Source organism: Myotis brandtii, unplaced genomic scaffold (assembly GCF_000412655.1).
Source record: "Myotis brandtii unplaced genomic scaffold, ASM41265v1 scaffold237, whole genome shotgun sequence".
NCBI classification, from domain to species: domain Eukaryota; kingdom Metazoa; phylum Chordata; class Mammalia; order Chiroptera; family Vespertilionidae; genus Myotis; species Myotis brandtii.
Genome location: NW_005358943.1, coordinates 1620275 through 1640607, shown reverse-complemented (window position 1 = coordinate 1640607; position 20333 = coordinate 1620275). Strand labels below are relative to the sequence as shown.

Below are 20333 nucleotides of genomic sequence, written 5' to 3'. Positions count from 1 at the left end.
AGGTACATGCCCTTGACCGGAATCGAACCTAGGACCTTTCAGTCCGCAGGCCGACGCTCTATCCACTGAGCCAAACCGATTACGGCTGGGAATCTTTTTAAAATCCTGATTTCTGGGCCTCATCCTCCGGAAATTCTGTTTCTTTGTTACTTATGTTGTGGCCCCACCCCATAACAAAGAAACAGAATTTCCGGAGGATGAGGCCCAGAAATCAGGATTTTAAAAAGATTCCCAGGTGATTCTAATGTGCAGCCAAGGTTGAGAACCACTGTCTTAGAGTATTCTAAATTGATTATAATTCTTATAAAAGTAGCATTATAAGAGATTTCCTAAATTTTTCCTATAGAGAATATATTTTAGTGACAGAATCAAATATCACAATGTTGTTGGAGTAATTTTAGAAAAAAAACACGAACTTACCTAGGAATATAAGCAATTATACATTTTACAAATGACCCTGTAAATGACTGAATATCCAAACTACAAACAATATTTTTTTCCAAGTTGACTATATACTGAGTGCTGAATGGATCTAAAATAGTGGTCTTTATGTTTTTTGCCTTTGTTTGCTTTTTTTTTTAACTCAGGTGTTTTCTTATCTTAAAGGCCAGGTTGTAGTTACAAGCTATTTTAAATGCCAGATGCCTTCACTTTTAAACATTTAAGATAGGAAACTCTGAACCTGATGGGGGATGCCTGTATTATTAAGCTGGAAAACCATATTACTTTGCAAAAATAATATGCATTCCTTTGAAGACTACATAGTTGGTTTTGAATAAAACTCTACCATATCATTACTTATATTAATCCTTATAGTTTTACTTCCCTAGATTTGCCAGGATACTATTGAGAAAATAAAGATTAACTCAACTTGTAGAAATATCATTCATCTTACAGCTCCTGAGTATGGGCATCATGTTATATCTCACCCAACTAAAAAAAGTAAGTTTTTACAAAAGTTAAGATTAAGCCCATTTGAAAGCCCTTGGCAACAGAAATATCACTGAGAGCCATACACCTGCAAATCCAAATTCTTCAGACAAGGTGCACATGGAATCCAGCATAGCAAAAGCACAGAGGTACAATTAGGTAAAGTTGTAATGATTTCCTAATTAAAAGTGAATATTGTAAAATGTTTTGAGGTGGCCAAGAAGTGTATAATGTGGCTATAAAATATATAAAAACTGGAAAGAATTTTAAAAACATTTGTTGTGACCCTACCTGGTTTGGCTCAGTGGATAGAGTGTCAGGCTACGGACTGAAGGGTCCTGGGTTTGAATCCACTCAAAGGCATGTACCTCAGTTCCAGGCTCGATCCCTGAGCCTGGTCGGGGCATGTGCAGCAGGCAACCACTTGGTGTGTCTCTCTCACATCAGTTTCTCTCTCTCTCGATGTCTCTCCCCCTCCTTTCGGCTCTCTCTAAAAATCAATGGAAAAATATCCTCAGGTGAAGATTAATAAAAACAATAAATAAATAAAAACATTTGTTGTGGAGTTTGTCCTTAGACTTCCATGTTCTGACCTGATTTTAAAACTTTCCAAGATATAAAGAAAATTGTACCCTATTGATCACTTTCTGAAAGCATGTTATTTCATGTGTTGTCTTGTTAGAAGTACAAAGGCTATATTAAAGCAATAAAAAAGATTCTATGATCATAATGAAAATAGAAGGTATGGTTCATAGCTAGAAATCAAATAAGATACAGACACAGGTAATACAACACACAGGTCATAACCTTGCAGGTAGGTTCATAATAATGTGATAGGTATAAGCACCAGAAAAAGTGCCTATATCTTAGACAGTGAGGCAGGATTTAGGGGGAAATTGTACCAGTAGACCGAGCAAAGCAGGGAGTTTGGAAACAAAGAAGGCAATTCAAGATCAACAAGTAATTATTGGGTTCAAGAAGAAATAATGGGGAAGCCTAAAGAGAAAGCTGATAACAGAAACATGGAAATAAATTCTGAGGCATCTCTTCTGCTCATATGCTGATAGGATATGCTCACTATTAGGGCATTAACATAACCCAGAACCTAGTCAGCCCAGTTTTAGCAAGTAAGTTAACAAAGGTCATAGCTACAGTTTAAGACAACATACATTATGGTTGTTAGGCATTCAGACAGCTACCGGAGTTTATGCAAATGTGCTGAAATCATCTTCTGTGAAATCACCCTCACTCCTTAGGAATTCATAAACTTTCTCATCCTTGGGGATAGTGGGCATATCAAGGTGCTTCTTCAGGTATGTGTGTGAATGAATGATGTACAACTTTTTTCTGCTGTCTGTACTGTGGTACAAAACCTGGCTTAAACTTTGAGTGTGGTGTGTGTGTGTGTGTGAGAGAGAGAGAGAGAGCGAGAGAGAGAGAGGGGGGGGGTAACTTACTGAACAACTAAAGTTGGAAGTCTTGCCTCTCAAGCAAGAAAGAATATTTTTGTGAAGAGAACCTGGTTTTCATTTCTGCAAAATATTCAGATTCCTGGGACCATACTGGGGCCCAGGCACTGACTGGTCTTGCTGAGACCCCTGCACAGTGCAGATGGAGGTCTGGGTAGGTCTCTAAGGATATCAAGGGCTGCGTCAGGGTCTGTGTTTTCCTCCAGGTTGAATATCTAGAAAACCTGAGTTGTTCACAGTGGAGATGAGGGAAAGAATTTGGGAATGTGTGAGTTACGCTGGCAACAATCATCTTTCAAACCTATATGTAAAGCTTCAAGGTCTGCAGATTGATCCTGATATATCAGTTTGTGATTTCAGTTAAGACTTTGGATGTGCATTAATTACATCTCCAAAGGGGTAGAAATATCTATTGCCTAATAATGCCATTTCTATATCCAGAGCACTGTTCATATTAGATTTTTGGGCCAGGACTCTCCTCCTAGGCATGGTTGAATTCTACCAGCCACCTGCTCTCATTTATTACCTGTCATACTAAAGCATGCATAAGGAAAGGAAACAAGACTGCACACACCTACACTGTGTGATCTGTGTGTACGCTGTTATTAGTTATGCACCAGCAAATAAAGCTATCAACATGTATTATTACTGTTTTGTTAAAATGTTTATGACATTTTCCCTGGTCTTTTCTCAAACCTCTTAAGTCCTTCTGTATTCTGCTATACTTTTATTACTGAGACAAACAAGAGTAAAGTGGTTCTCTCTCTCACTTCAGGCTATCAAGTTTGAATGGAACCTTGAAAGTCCGCTAGTGCAACTCCTATTACACCGCTCATTGCAAAGCATCCAGATTGCCCACCGTCTTTACTGGTAAGATTAGCTAAGATAGGATAGGATGCCTTTTTGAGAGTGGAAGATTCCTTGACCTTGTAACTGATATAAACCTCCAGTAAAAAGTCAGCCAAATTTGAGTATTTGGCAAGGTTATTTGTATTTATGGACATAACTTAACTGTCATCTTCAAAATCTTCCTTCTGTACTGTTGCTGATGTTTAAATCCAATATAAATATTAAATTTGAATGATACCTTTCCTATAGCTTTAAATCACAAAGGCGATTTTCGGTCATATCTGCTAATTGGGAGATTTCAATGTAAAATATAATTATAAAGCTGTGGATGTTTTGGAATAACATGGTTTAAAAGTAATTTCTATACAATATTAGTTGTAAACAGTAGGATCTAAAGGTCAACATATACTCTTTCTATATACTCTTCTTAGGGCACTAAATTTTTCCTCAAGCATAAATTTGAAATATTATTGGAGAAACAGACATTTTAGAGATATCAGAATTTCTCCCAACATCACATACTCTTGATCTTATTGAACATGATGTGCTTTGGATGCTATTCTTCTACCCTTTCTTTCATTCCTAAATTTGCACATTCAATAAAAATAGACAAAAAAAGGATAATTACAAGTTTTAATGACCTAAGGAAGAAATTGGATGTATCTTTTGCCCTTACATATGTATGACAGGCATCATTTACTGGCTTCAGTTGATAGTGAAAAACTTTAATTAATTAAAACAAAAGGAAGTCAATATCATTTAGTAACATTTTTTCTGCTTCAAAAAAGTTACTCATGTTAACATTACTCTTCCCATGAAAATGACTCAACTATTTCATAGCAAAGCGGAGATAACATGTTTGGTTTGATATTCATTTTCATTTTAAATGCCCAATATAAAAAGCAGAGCATTTTTCTCTAGTGTGTCAGTATAATGAGGCATCAGATACATTGACTAGCAGTGGATCCCTCACTGAATAGACTCCTGTCAAGCTCTGAATGAACTCTTATTCCCTTCAGTTTTTCAGTCACCTACTATGGTGCTCAGGGAAGTTATGTGAATACACTTGATGATGTTCTGCTATCATATTAAAGCTTGAACTCCATTAAACTCAATGTTTACTTCTCTTAAAACTTTACTCTTCCCTTGTTTTAACCTGTGTTCATTCAAATGAAAGCATATTAAAAAATAATATGACCAGATAACAATCTTGATTTAAATATTTTAATGAAAATATTAAAGTATATAAAATATAATTTTTAAAAGACATTTTAAAAAAATAGAATAAAATATTACAGACTTATACTAGTTAGCACATTGATTGCTATAATACTAGCGCCACCTTAGTAAGTTCTTCATCTGTTAAAGTGGTGTGAAAAGTTGAGTCATTTGAAAGGTAACAATGAGTGCAAACAAAGTGGTAAATCAATGTCATACTTGTAAGTTCACAGTCAATACAATTATGTCACTGTTTCCAAAGAAACAAGGAAGAAAGTCTTTCTAAGTATAAATCTCATCCTATGAAAAAGAGTAAGACCAATAACAAAGCCCATTTCTCCTCTCACTAGTTTAAGAAGAGAATAAGATGGAAGGAATAGAAAAGAACATAAGTTATAAATGAACTGCTTGTTTTTCAATGCTTAATTGGTAAGAATATGGAAAAGGAAAAGGAAAACAAAGGAAGATTTAAAAATAACTAGTTCTTTTTAAAACTTAAAGAAAAATTAAGAGTCAAGCAAATATACTAATCATGAAATAAAATTCCTTATATTAAAGCACGTCTTCAAGTACATATGCTATGTGCCATATATATATAGCATCATGTTTAGGGGATATTTGTGTGTAGAAAGTTTAGTTAAAGCTTTAAAGACGAAGCTCAAACCCAGCATGATACACTTTTAAAAATTCTCAATATATCTTTATTTAATTTAAAAAAAGCAATGCCCTACAGTAATAATTTTAAAAGGTGGAGATTTGTCAGTCATCAGTTTAATAATTTTGTTTCCTACTTGAATGAGCTACCACTTTCTCAGAGTCAGCATATTCAACACTAAACCCAACATCTTGGATTCATCTTGGCCAGGTCTTGGATTCTTCTCTGGATCTTCCCTGTTTCCCATTAACATGTCCAATTATTCACCAAGCTCCATAACTCTATACCTCCTCAATAACTCTCCCCACATCCAGTACTTCCACTGCCCCTGATCAGAAGGTTGCCTTATTAGATACTGAATTGTGAATAAATAGCCTTAGACAGAAAACCATTTTAATGCTTAGCATCACTGTGTGTGGTCTTCCTGAAAAGAGAAATTGACTTGGAGTTACGGCACGTCTCCTTCACTAAAAGGGTGAATATAGGATGACTTGCCCTTATTTTTCATGGAAAGGGAGTTAATAATAAGCTTTGCATTTGGAAGATTTAAGCCCTAAATCCTAGTTGTCATCCTAAAAGTTGGCTATAATTGGGAACTATAACATTTTGGGTTCACATCTAGGAGACCACTCTCCCCATCATATAACAATTAATTATAGAAGCTTAAACTCAAAGCCCCTTTCCATTTTGAATAGGAAACAATTTAACTGATAGTGAGATATTGGGTTTAATAGGGTCCCCATAAATGCTATCCACATATCCACAGGAACTTGTAAATTCGACCCGATTTAGAAAAAGGATCTTTGAAGATATAATTAAATTAAATATATTGAGATTATATTAACCTAGATTATCAGGGTGTGTCATAAACCCATTGACAAGTGTTATAAGAAACAGAAGAGAAGACACACACAGAGAATGGGCCATGTGGAGATGGAGGCAATGATTAGAGTGATGCATTGGAAGCCAAGGAATGTCTAGAGCCACCAGAAGCTGAGAAAGGCAAAGAATACTTTCTCTTCTAGAGCTTTGAGAGGGAACACACCCTATCTTTTTTTGTTGTTTGTTTGTTTGTTTTTGTTAATCCTCGCCCAAGGATATTTTCCCTATTGACTTTTAGAGAGAATAGAAGGGAGAGTGGAAGTGGAGATACACAGAGAGAGAAACATCAATATGAGAGACACATCGATAGGTTGCCTCTTGTACATGCCCTGAATGGGGCGTGGATAGAGCCTGCAACCTGGGTAAGTGGCCTTGACCAGAATCGAACCCACAACCCTTCAGTCTGCTCTAACCACTGAGAAAAACCATCTCGGGTGCACGCCCTTATCTTGATTTCAGATTCCTGGCCTCCCGAACTGTGAGAATAAATTTCTGTTGCTCTGGCCACCAGTTTGTGGTTATTTAGTGTGGCAGTCACAGGAAATTATAAAATAGGAAAAGAACTGGATGAAGGTCCCCCTTGACTAGACTGGCTGTGATGTCACATCATGTGGGAAGCTTTCCCTGACCTCTTCCCCAGCCACCGCCTGGGTTGATTACTGCTCCCACATCGTACCTCCGAATGTACTCTATGTGACTCTGTCAGAAGTCATGTCACACCTGCTTAACACTTCTACTTCTTTGTCTACTTCCACTCTTAGTCCATAGATTAGCTAATGGTAGCAACCATGTCATACTCTTCAGCATACTAATCCCACCAGGGTCTGAAATTCAAGAGATACTTAAAAAAAATTATCAAAGCCATGAATCTATAGAAATTCCTTTAAGGCTCTCAGTATTTCCCCATGCCTGGAATCCCTAGTGCCTTCTCAAAGGCACTGTGGGTGCCTCAGCCAGATCCCCTCTACCTGGCTGGTGCACCCATCTCATAGCTTCTATGACTATTGATTGCTACTTGACAACCCCCTCTTCTCTGAGAATTGTTCTCTGAAAGCATAGTCACCTGGCCTGGGAGGTGAGAAATCTCCAATGTACATTCCAGAGCCTCCCCCAGATTAGATCAAGGCTAGACTTGACCTCCTCCTTGTTAACTCCATCCCCTCCCCTCTAATGCTTACTCTACTCCTTCACATGCTATTTCCTGAAGAGAACTCCTTCAGTAAATCACATGCACCTAAATTTCTCTCTCATAGTCTGTTCTAGGGAACCTGACCTAAGATAAGCAATTATTTATTGAAGAAAAGAATTTAAATATGTGTTTTTAAAAATTGGAGCATCAGTATGCTGTGAAATGTACCATAAATGAAACAATAATATTTCAGTCTTTCATACGCCTAATACTAAGTCCAGTTGAATGAGCTCCGAGAGAGTCAAATTAAATCAAAATCTGTACAGTAGGGAACCTTTTATAGCATGGCTCCTTTATAAATTATTTCCTTCGAAGTGTGGGGACAGCTAGAGATAAAGATCTCATTTGAAAACTATTAAGTACAGCAATTTTTTTGCTTTATTAACTGATATATCACAAGCACCTAATATAGTACTTGCATTTGACAAATAGTCAATAAATTACTATTGAATGCAAGAATAGGATTTAGTTACCTGGGCCAAGCTGTGCCCATGCAGACTTATGACAGGAGGGGGCAGGAGAGGGCTGCTTGAACAGTCAGTCCATCTGGCTTGATGCGAAACCAGAGTTGGTAAGACTAGAGCACATTCTGGAGACGGGCCCAATTAGGTAGTAGGCACGGAATCTCACCAGTGAAGTGAACACTAGACTGGAAGGGGAATGGGAGCAGAAACCAGGGACTAGCCTGAGTCAGAAGTGAAGGGTTTGAAGAACAAATTGATGCAGCAGTGTCTGCTGGACCAGTTGGGAAAACCACAGAGTGAATTAAGCCAATGGTGTCTCTGGTGCTCGGAGGCCTTTCCAAGGTGGCACCTGGTGTACAGGACCGTGTTCTATAAGCCTTTCTATGCTAATCATAAAACTGAGGTGACACAAAATCTGCCCATTCATTTTCTAAACAGTGTATCCTAAACTTTTTATTTCTAGAATGGTGAGGTAGTTTCTCAAATCAGGGACAACTCAAAACAAAACAAAATAATGTGGAAATTTTGAATCATGTGATTTGAAGACACACATGTCCCTCTCATACCCTCTCTTAATATATATATATATCTCCCTGGTGCCTGAAATTCTTTCATTAATGAGTCACTTCTTGTTTCTTCCCAGATGTTCTCTTCTAATATGAAAAAATATATCTATTGAGAACATAATACTGATGATGAATTAGTTGATCATTTGCTCATTTTTGTGAGGAACATTGAGATGCTAGATACTGTTGAACTATTAAGGATAAAAGAGAATGGTCCTTGCCTCAATAAGCTCACAGGCTGACCACACATTAGCATCCAGGCAGAGGAAAGAACCCACTTACTCTCCAGCAGGGACAAAGTAGACGGAAGGAACTGACAACACAGTCTGTCCACTTTACAGTTGTACCTATGACGGTTCCTAATGCAACTTGTAGGCAGAGACGCAGGAATGGCCATCGGGTAAATAAAAAAGCCTAAGTGTGTGCTCCCATTCTGTCAGAGTTAAATACCGATAAAGGCGTACGAAGGAATGCACAAAGGCGGTAGACACTCTCTCTGCTTTGAGGTCTGACACTCTCCCTGAAGAAAGAGGGAAGAGCTGTACTTTAGAGAGTTATGCCTGGTGTAATGGAGCACACATGATACAGAATCAATAAAAGGGTTTAAAGTCTCAATCCTTTACCTTCTAGAATCATTATATGCTACTAATTCACCTCTTTCCCTTCACAGTGTAATAAATAATACATATTGCTTCACTTTTTTGTAAGGGAGAGATATTTTTTGCTGTCATTTAATATTGATCTGTTATAATCATCTTTCACCCTGTTGTCCTCAGGAAAGTATACACCAGGTAAAATGCCTACAATGAGCAATTCACTAAGCTAACAATAGCTGTTCTCTACCCCAATCAACCTGAAAAAAAGTGATGGATAGTTGTAAGAAAGTGTGCATTCTATATAATAATTTGTAAAATCCATTAGCACAGTTTTCTAGTTAAGGCATAATATGGGGATAGTTGTTTTTGTCTGTTTTATTTCTAATTTATGTGGAAAAGGTTTTATGAAATTCCCTCAATAAAAAGATTTTTAAAAACAGAATATAATTTTTAAATTAATTTTCTAATATCATTTTAAGTCTTATTACTCCTATTACATACATATGAAAATAGAATCTGATACAAAGTTTCACCACAAATCCATGCAAAAGCCAGGAACGGAAGTCTACCTTAAATTTATTTCTAGTTTAAATTATTTTCCCTTCAAATTCTTCTATTTTGTTTAAAAAAAAGTGAAGAGTTATAAAAATGAACATTTTGTATATATGTACTGACCTTTAATGTTGAAATTTCAGAGGAAAAACTTAGCAACACACCTCAAATTTTACTAGGAAAAAAGGAAGGAGAAAGGCTTGGACCAGATCCGGCCTTTGGGAACTAAATTTTCTAATCCACTCTAGCAATTTTTCATTATAGCCACATGCAATTACATCCTTGCTTCCTTAGATAGTAATCTGGTTTCCCTATAATAATATCAGTCTCCTCTGTTACAGCTCATGCTATATATTTGGGTTAAGGCCCTGAAAAACAGCATTGTAGTGCTTAGTTTGCATTGTTTCCCAAGCAGACTGCAGCTTTGCTCTAGCCAACAAAAAATGTGGTCAAAAAAGTCGTCCTGTTGGGAAACCATCTTTGTCTTCTAATAATATTTGAATTTGGCTTCCAAAATGAATAAATTAACATATATTCATAGAGTTACAGGACTGGGGAGTCAAATGGAACCTTATGAATAATCTGCTATAATACTTTCCCCCCAGAAAGATTTCAACAAGTTAAGTGATTCATCCATTGACAACCATCTAGCTGGATAAAGACTTAAGATTAATTTTTTTTTCATGACATCTCATGCCCAATTCAGATCTCTTTCCAATTCAACATCTCCTTTTTAAAAAATGCAACTTGAATTCATCAAATATTTGGGTTTTATTCCTATCAATAATTAGGAACACATTCAAGTTAAAAAGCAAACTAAAGAAAAAAATATCCTCAATTGAGATCTTTATATCTAATAGCTCAAAATTTTTGCATTAGGTGTTTGTGTGACCTACAAATGCTGTCAATTATACTATTAATTAACATATTTGATCAAAAATTTCTTTAAGAACCTGTATACCTGGAGCAGTTTTGAAGTAAATAAGAGGTCCCCCACTAATCTTTCTTTTGCAGTTCCTGATTAATACTTAAAACACTAAATTTGCTCTTTGTTTTACTAATAGACCATTAGTGATAAGAAAGCAATTGCTGAGTAATTTACATAGTAGATTTAGTTTGTATTTATTTTTAATACATATTATATAAAACCAAGGCTTTCTCAGTTTTCTCAAAAAACCTAATTAAGCAACTAGCAGTACGCTAGTGAAATTCATGTCAGCCCATTTCATCAAGTTAAATAGGTTAGAAAATAAATTCCTGTAGTCCAGACCAGAACTTGGCAATAACAAAATGCAAGCAAAATCAATCTTTACTTATCCAGTAAGCAATTGGATATAGAAACCTAAAGAGCAGGAGAAAGATCTGGGTAGGTGTCAGAGAATTGGAATATACCAACATATTGATGGTACTTGATAGGCCTCCATCTTATGGATTGGTTATCCCCCAAATTTGGAGCTCTCACTTGGATTCTCTGAACCCAAATTTTTAAAAAAGAGAGAAATAAGCAGAGCATCATGTGAAAAGTATTTTAAATGCCAGGAATAGAAGTAGCACACACTACTTGTTTTCCTTTTCTCCCTTTGGTTTTATTTAGAAACTAGAGGCCCAGTGCATGAGATTCATGCACTGGAGGGGGCTGTCCCTCAGCCCGGACTGCTCCCTCTTGCAGTCCGAGACCCCTCGGGGGATGTCCACCTGCGGGCTTAGGCCTGATCCCTTAGGGGGATCAGGCCTAAGCCGGCTATCAGACATCCCTCTTGTAGTACAGGGCTCTTGCAGTCTGGGACCCCTCACTCCTTACCGCCCACCTGCAGTGGAGGCAGGAGAGGCTCCCACCACTGCTGCTGCACTTGCCAGTAGTGAGCCCAGCTTGCTGCTCCTTAATGCTGCCTCAGAGACAGAAGAGACTCCCTCCACTGCAGCTGGGCTCACCAGCCGTGAGCCTGGCTTTGAGCTGAGCAGTGCTCCCCCTGTGGGAGTGCACTGAACACCAGGAGGCAGCTCCTGCGTTGAGTGTCTTCCCCCTGCTGTCAATGCTCATCATAGCGACTGGTTGTTCTACCGTTCGGGCGATTTGCATATTACAATTTTATTATATAGTATAATTGAAATACATGACATCACTATATATGTTTAAGGCATATGACATGATGGTTTGATTTACATATATTGAGAAATGTTACCACATTAGGTTCCGCTAACACCCTTCATTTCAAATATCTATAATAATAAAAGGGTAATATGCTAATTAGACTGAATGTCCTTCTGGATGACCTTCTGGACAAAGCCAGGGCTGCAAGGGAAGCCTGGGTCCCAGGTGCCTGCCAGCAGCTGGAGGGAAGTCCAGGTCCCGGGTGCCAGAGGGAAGCCGGTACAGGGAGCCTGGGGAAAGAAGGCCTACTCTTGCACGAATTTCATGCATTGGGCCTCTAGTTACAATAAAAAAACAAGAACAAAGAAAAGAAAAAGATTCTCTTTGTGATGAGATCTCTTGGGATTTACTCTCTTAACTTTCCTATATATGATACAGTAGTGTTAACTATAGTCATTATGTTGTATATCACATTTTTAGTGCTTAGTTATTTTTTTAATTAAATTTATTGGGATGACATTGGTTAATAATACCATAAGGTTGCAAGTGGACAACTCTGTATAAAACATCATCTACCACTGCATTGTCTGCTTACCTCCCAAAGTCAACTCACTTTCATTTATCCCCCCTTTGCCTTCTCCCCTCTCTCCTTACTCCCCCTTTCCTTTGGCAATCACCATACTGTTGTCTGTGCATTTGTTGTTGTTATTGTTCTTGCTTATTCCCTTCACCTTTTTCACCCAGCCCTAGAACCCGCGCCCCCGCCTCTCCGACAGCTGTCAGTCTGTTCTTTGTCTCTATGAGTCTATTTCTGTTTTGCTTATTTTACTTTGTTCTTTAGATTTCACATATAAATGACATCATATGGTATTTGTGTTTCTCTGACTGGCTTTTTCACTTAGCACAATACTCCGCCATCCTCAGTGTGCTGACTTGTCCACAGTCCAGTTCACAACATGGTTATGAGAAGACCACCACAGTTGGTACCACATGCACATGACACCATACAACAAAAGAAAAGGGGATAATTCTTTCCCAGCAAGAAAATTTTCCTTATAAGGCTCATATCAGAGTTGACTGTATATTTATCATTTGCCTGAATTAGGTCGCATGTCATCCAGAACCAATTACCTGATCAAATGACAATAAGGTGAATTGACTTACCCAAGTGGTTTAGAATTTTCAGAATTTCTCCCTAAACTGGTCATCTTCCCTGAATATTTTTATATCTAAACAAAATCAGATTATTTGTTCACACATAATGGGAAGAATAGATTTGGTATACAAAAAAATCCTATGTCCCCTTTCTAGACTGTGAAGTCCTATCTTAACCATCCATCCTTAACAGAGAGCATTGCACATAGTAAATATAATTGGTCCTCAACAAAATACCTGTTAAATTAACTTAAGAAATAAACACACCACCTACATGTGTACTGCCTATAGCTTAACTTTTCTTGATTACTGTACTTAAAACAGCAGGCAACGAGAAGAAGTTATATTATGCTAAATATATAGAGTTGGCCATTGATATTCTGAAAATCATTTTGGCTCTTTTTAAAAAGTAGTCTCCCTGGAATTGGGAGGAATTGAATTAAATGACTTACAGAAAAATATGATCCTCTGAAATAACAGTTTTTGAGGAAGTATTAGGTGTTAACGTTGACTGAGTCCACAGTGTGAGGTGCTTTATACTGACCTAACTATGTTCTTTCTTGAAACCCTTATTGAAAATGAAAAACTATATCTCGTGATTTTACAAGAAGTATTTTATGGGGAGACCTTGCCAAGCAACCCCTTACTATCTCTTAAAATATAATTTTTTGTATTGAGACTCCCTGTGATCATCGGGGAATTACTGAACCATTTCTGGTTTTTGCTGCTCCTATGTGCTCCAGGTGTGTTTTTTTCTGGATTATGAAATTCATAGTTCTTTTTGTTTTGTTTCAGTTAGTGACTAAGTCCTTTATTTTCAGCCCTATTTTACTTTCTCTTTGCTCGTCAAAAGATCACTCTTTGAAATGGTTGAATGGAAATTTTTGTTACGTTCTTTATAACTCAGTTTTCTATTTCACTTGTGTACAATGCAGTTGCAAGGGAAAACCAGTAACTTTATTATTCCTTATCCAAAGAACTTCATCTGTGTTGTTTTTGTTGCAACAAAACCCAGACTTGGATAGCTCAATCAAATACTTGTCATATTTAATAACTTAGAATTCTTGCACTTGTTTTGGCCTGTATGCTTCATTTTTGACCAATGATAAGTGAACAGCTTGCACAAATAAGAATGAAGTTATGTATGTTATATTGTATTTGTGGTCTGTGTATAGAAAATTATTAAATGAATGTAAATTTATAAGCTTGATATCAGCAGAGAATAGTTAAGTGCTTTTGTTTGACTCTGGTAAAGTTATATATTACGTATTCTTTCTGAATTTACTTTTGTTTAGGGTAGCAAAATGAATATGCATACAAGGTATTCCTATATTATTCTTTCAGTGTAGAAAAATAATTGAACAATTCTTCTTTAGTGGACATCAGAAAATTATACTGTTATGTAGACTACCAAAAATATAGTCCATTCTTCAGTACTACTAGGATTGGCATCAGTTCTGTGCAAGGCCTGTTTTTACTTGTATAAATCATATCATTGATTCTGGAAGATGAATGCATGTTCATACTGTTCCAAAAACTACCTTAGGGCTTTATATTGCAATTCTCCAGCAAGTATACATACATTCCCAAACTCTCCTTCTTTGTAATGTAATCATCTGTGTTAATTCTAAAACTTTTCATTCTCTATAAAATAAAAATCAAGTGCACTGATTTTTTAAATAAAAAGCCACATCTTTTAGTCTAGACCTTCAATTAGAATGAATCTAGCAATACTCATGGCAGAGGTTGCTGCCAATTCTTGGACTTTCTATGCAAAATCAACATGAAAAATGATGAGCAGACTCTCCCTGTAGTTAGAGTTGTGTTAATCATTTTATAGTAAGTAAAACCTAATCAGAAACTTAGCACTATTTAACTAGAAACTAAATATGCAATATGGTTTTGGAGTGGGAGGTCAAGATAAAAAAAATAAATCTATACCATTCACTTCTTTTACGATCTTCTCTCCTTTTTACTGTTGACAATTCTTCATTTTACATCAACGTTTAAAAGGTGAGATTTCAACATCTTAAATGTAATGGGCTAGCCCCTCCTGGTCTTTATTACTTCCTTTGTCTTATCCACTGTAATCTAGGTTAGTATTACAGACATATAAGGACCAGGAAATTTTAGGAATACCCGGGAAGAATCCCAGGTCTTCCCTTACTATTGGTGTCACTTTCAATAAACTAAGCTTTCTGGGCCTTCATTTCATCAACTATAAATAGAGACTATTAACAGGTTTGGTGTGAGGATCAAATGAGTTAATATATGCAGAATGCTTAGGATAGATCCTGCATTCAGTTGTAATATATGTTAACCATTATTATACCTTGTTTGTAAATAATCTTCTCAACTGTGTGTTCCTGTGTATGTGTGTGTATGATCTGTGTGCATTTATGTGTATATATGTGCATATACACACATAATGCAAAATGGTATATTGCAGAAATGGTGTTGTATATAGTTTTATTTTAAAAATACAACTTACTGCCTGGACAGTGTGCTCAGTGTTGAATGTCACCCAATGAACCAGGAGGTCACGGTTCGATTCCAGGTCAGGGCACATACCCGGGTTGCGGGCTTGACCCCCAGTGGGGGACATGCAGGAGTCAGTTGAGCAATGATTCTCTCTCATCATTGATATGTCTATCTTTCGTTCCCTCTTCCTTCCTCTCTGAAATCTATAAAAATATATTTTAAAAAATACTTACCTTGAGGATCTTTATAAAAAGTAAGCATGCTTTCATAATGCCTTTTTTTATAACTGAGCAGTATTCTACTGCTAGTGAATTTAATTAATTTAGTAAAATGTTATAATTTATTATAATACAATTAGCTAATACCCTATTATTGTACATTCAGATTATTTCCAATATTTTTTATTATATTAACATTGAGATGAACTTCCTTGTGCTTAAATATTTGCTTATGTTCTTAGTTATTTCTTTGGCTGGAATAGAGAACATAAATGCTTATGCTTCTTTTTATCTACATTGCCAAATTGCCCTTTATTATGGTGGTAGGAATTTATACTCTCACTAGCAGTGCATAGAGTAGCTGTTTCTGCTACCCTAACCCACACTTGCAATTTAACTGAGTTTAATAATAATGTCTAATTGTTGGGCTAATTGAATTACAAATGAGTTGGATGTGGTTTGGGGTTAGTTTTTCTTTAGTTTTCCTAATTTTTGAGTGGTGCATTTATTTTATGAAGGTTTTGGTACAACGTATGTTATAAAGAATTCCATTTCTCAGGAAGGCCCACCAGTAAGTGTATTAGTTTATTATTGTTCCTATAACAAATTACCACCAACTTAGTTCTGGATATCAAAAGTCAAGAAATGGGTCCTTTATGACAAAAAAAGCAATGGGTCCTATGGGGCTAAAATGAAGATTTTAGCAGGGCAGTATCGCTTCTGAAGTCTCTAGGGGAGAATCTACTTACTTGACTATTTCAGCTTCTAAAGGCTTCTCACATTCCTTGACTCATGTCCCTCTTCCAGCAAGGAATCCCTCTTACCTCTACTTCCATCATCATATCTCCTTCTCTTCACTCTGACTCTCCAACCTCCTTATAAGGACCCTGTGGTTACATTGGGCCCACTCAGAAAAGGCTAAAGAGATTTGATTCTAATATTAAATTTTATAGCTGGTCTATAGAATATTGGCCACACAGAGATACTGTTACCAGACATCCTTCTGCTGTGTCATGGGAGAGGCATTTCAGGAACACCCACGTAGGAGGATTTTGAGCGATAATGGCAAGATTTATTAGAATGGAAAGAGATCGCACACCCTCGGAGAGGCAGAGAGCGGGAAGGATATGGTAGCAGATGTGTGGACAGAGGCAAAAGGAAAGCCCGCTGCTGGCTATGCTGCCCGCTGCTCCCCAGGTTGCAAGTCTCATGGAGACTTTTAGAGTTTAGGAGAAAACAAAGGAAAAATTATGTGCCCAAGAGAAGAGCATGGGCATGTCCAAGGAAGGTGTGCAGGGCACGGATGCCCTTGAAGAGGCTGCCACACTCAATGAGGTGCTTCCCTGGCACTCGGCTGGTGGATTGCATTCACTGACCCCAGGTACACCAAGCTCGATGCCTCATCCATGACCAGGTGATTCAGCTCCGTCTCACTACAGGTGAAGTTTAGCTTCTGGGGTCTCAGGCCCAAGAGGGTCAGGGCCCAGAGATGCAGTGCCATCACCCTGGCACCCAAGGCTCCAGTAGGCCAGCTCAGCCTCTGCTCCCAGCTGGCCCTCAAATTCTTAGCTTGTGTGACCTTGGGCAAGTCACTTAGCTTCTCTCTGCCTCATTTCCCCATCTGCACGTCTGCCACCAAGGCTCTATGATGCCCAGGCCTCTGTCGGCACTGCTCTCTGCCCTGTGTGACTGCCCCGAGACAGGCGTTTGTTAAACTTCTATATATTTCCTTGGATTTGGGAAAAGAGCAGGCTTTCTTTCAAACTACCCATTCTCTTTCCTCTTTTCCAGGGCCTGTGCTGGTGTCCTGCCCTTACCCAATCTCTTTACTGGATTTTACCTTCCCCTTTGTGTTCCTCTTCTTGGCTTCTGTGCATGCACTCAGTGAAAGCCGTTTTCCCCCACTTTTCTCACTCCCATACCCACCCTCACCCCTACCCCCTGGTAATGCTCCCTGGGGTGATGGAAATCATCTTTCCTGCCTACTCTGATGCTTGGTGACTGTGAAACGGTCCTTTCCTAGTTGATCGAGCTTTATCAGATGTCTGGCTCCCTTCTCTTTGATCAATATCTCACTAACTCCCTACTGTAATAATACTATTCAAATTAAAACCCAACCCAACCTTTTGCAAAAGATAGATAATACACTTTGGAACACCAAAGGGGGGAAAATGTGGTTTTCCCTTAAAGAGATGACATGCATATTAGAGCTGATGTTAGGAAAAATTGGAGTGAAAGCAAATAAGCAGTCCTTTTCCTGGTCACTCCTTCCTGTTTGCTTTATCTTGACTATCTTAGTTCAGGCCTATTTGTGTAGATCACTGACAGAGGATAAGCCAAAGGTATTGATGATTCTGAAATCTGGATCATTGCCCATAGGAAAATTGAATGAGATCACTGCATTTTTTTAACCCGTGACAAAATCTAAACACTTAGGGCCAAGTTTAAAAGAGAGGAAATTTTAGATGTGGACCCTCTGGTTTTATTTCAACTAATGTCCGTTTTTATGCAAGTTGAGTTTCTGGCTCAGTAATTTCTTCTCACTGATTACATTGGTCTCATTTCAACACATAGTATTGGCTGCTTTCTTTATTATTAACAAAACTAAATTATCCAGCACTCAGTGGTTTAGAAACAGTTCTTTAAATAAATACTGGAATTTATAAATGCAGTGTTTTTGGCATGGTATCAATGCTTGTGCAAGAACACCATAGCCTTTATCAGCTGTATTTAAAAATACAGCTTTTCGCCCTAGCTAGTGTAGTCAGAGGTTAGAGTGTCGGCTTGCTCATGGTAGGGTCGCAGGTTCGGTTTCCAGTCAAGGGAATGTACCCAAGTTGCAGGTTCGATCCCTGGTGTGTGCAGGAGGTAACCAATCGATGCATCTCTCTCACATCAATGTTTCCCTCTCTCTTTTCTTCTCTCTCTCCCTTCCACTCTCTCTAAAAATCAGTGGAAAAAATATCCTCAGGTGTGGATTAACAACAACAGAAGTACAGCCTTTCTATAAAGCATAGGAGAATTTTAGTAATTGATAAAGGTATTTGATTTTGACTCATTTTACTTATTGGTAATAGTCACTATCAGCAGCATTGATTGCTGTACTCTGATTTTCATCTTTCTTTGAGTCATCGGATTAGTTTAGCTATTCATTGTCATGATATACCTCACATCCAAAAATTGTACAACATACAGAATTGTTTCTTTCCCCATGTAATTTTCAAGCACACTTATAGTAGAGCATATCAACTTTAGTGGTATATCTAAGGGTAATTAAATATAAGGTAGCAAGAAATCAAAGCCTATCTCCCTTTGACAATGTTAGCTCTACAGTTGAATACAATGCTGCAAATTGAAAATATTAGCCACCCTTTCCCCATAAATAAATCTTTCCTCATTAATGCTTCACTCCAGGTTTCTCCTCTCACAGATAAACTTGACATTGGCCACATGGAGGATTCCTGCTAAATGTTTACATGAGAGGAAGAATGCTCCCTAATTAATCACCAGTGGACGGGCACTGGTGATTATGTGTTGGTTGCACTTTTGGTGCAGATGCTCATAATTTGAATGGAATTTAATGAGCACAGGTTGTTTAGCAATTTTAATCTCTGGTGCAAACCAAGGCAATTAAAACACTTTATGTTCATGGAATCACGGAAGCATAGAATGTGAGAAATGGAAGAGACTTTATATGTCTTCATGACCTATTCTTTCATTTTACAAATGAGGAAACTGAAGCCCAAAGAGACTTAATGTTTCCCTGTCCCATACCCCCTTGTGTTAGGCCTATATGCTTTTATTAATGGCCTAAGAGCTGGCAATAGGCAAATCTGTGAAGATCATAAAGGCCTTCTCCAGCCTCTCGATTCTGTTCCTTACTTTATCTGACTTCCTCCCTGCTCATTTGCAGATATTCAGTGCTTTTCTCTCTTCCTCACATCAAAGTCAGTCAAAGCTCTGATCTCAGACCTTTATGCTTGCTGTATACCTATTTCCATTGTTACCCTCCATAGAATTATTTGCATGAACAAATTGTAAACTGTGGAATTGTGGAGTAAAAAATTGATGTTAGTGAATGAATGAGATGATGAAATTTGAAAATTGGCTGCCTAGTAAGTGTACAGTTGGCTCCATATGCCCTTAAGTAATGTTATTTAAAAAAATTGGCCTCAAAAACCTAGAGTGCATCAACTCTGTTTAGATGTCCCACAAATATTTTTTACAGGTTTTTTAAAGTTGTTTTTAGTAACAAGATACAAAGAGGGCTTTTAAGACAGGTCTAAACTATTAATGACAATACTACAAACACACATGCACCCACCATCAAGTTTAAGACATATCACTGTACAAAATTTTGACACCCCTGTGTTACCCATCCAAATCTCATCCATTTAATCTGTTCTATCAGAAGAAGAAATAACATTGAAGTTAATTATTTAAATTTGCTTACTCTTCTCTGTGATTTTACCATTTTACTAGTATAGCCTTACATTATTTAGTTTTACGTGTTTTTAACCCCACGTGTATGGAATCATTGTATATGTCTCCTGCAAATTGCTTTTTCAGTGAAATATGGTCTTGAAATTCATGCAATGTTTGTAAATCTAGTTTATTCAATTTTAGTTCTTTGTAGTTCTCTATTATATAAATACTAGAGGCCCGGTGCACAAAAATTTGTGCACTCGGGGGGCGGGGGGAGGGGGGTCCCCCAGCCCGGCCTGTGCCCTCTCGCAGTCTGGGACCCCTCGGCAGATAACGACCTGCTGGCTTAGGCCTGCTCCCGGGTGGCAGAGGGCAGGCCCAATCCCTAAGTGCAGCCCCTGGTCAGGCTCAGAGCAGGGCCGATTGGGGAGTTGGGGCGCCGCCCCGTCATGCACAGAGCAGGGCGGATCGGGAGGTTGCAATGCCACCCTCAGTCACGCTCAGGGTAGGGCCGATTGGGGGGTTGGGCCCCCGCCCCCTGTCACACTCAAGGCAGGGTCGATGGGGAGGTTGCGGCACCACCCCCTGTCAC

General features: G+C 38.0%; 1 protein-coding gene across 1 annotated transcript in view; it reads left to right on the top strand.

The window, feature by feature from the left end:
- The window catches only part of PIK3C2G (phosphatidylinositol-4-phosphate 3-kinase, catalytic subunit type 2 gamma), a 276367-nt gene that overhangs the window by 122770 nt on the left and 133264 nt on the right, over window positions 1-20333 (top strand). The window contains exon 18 of the mRNA XM_014540168.1: window positions 3175-3269. Coding sequence (XP_014395654.1) covers window positions 3175-3269 — 95 coding nt within the window. The remainder of the gene's footprint in view (window positions 1-3174; window positions 3270-20333) is intronic.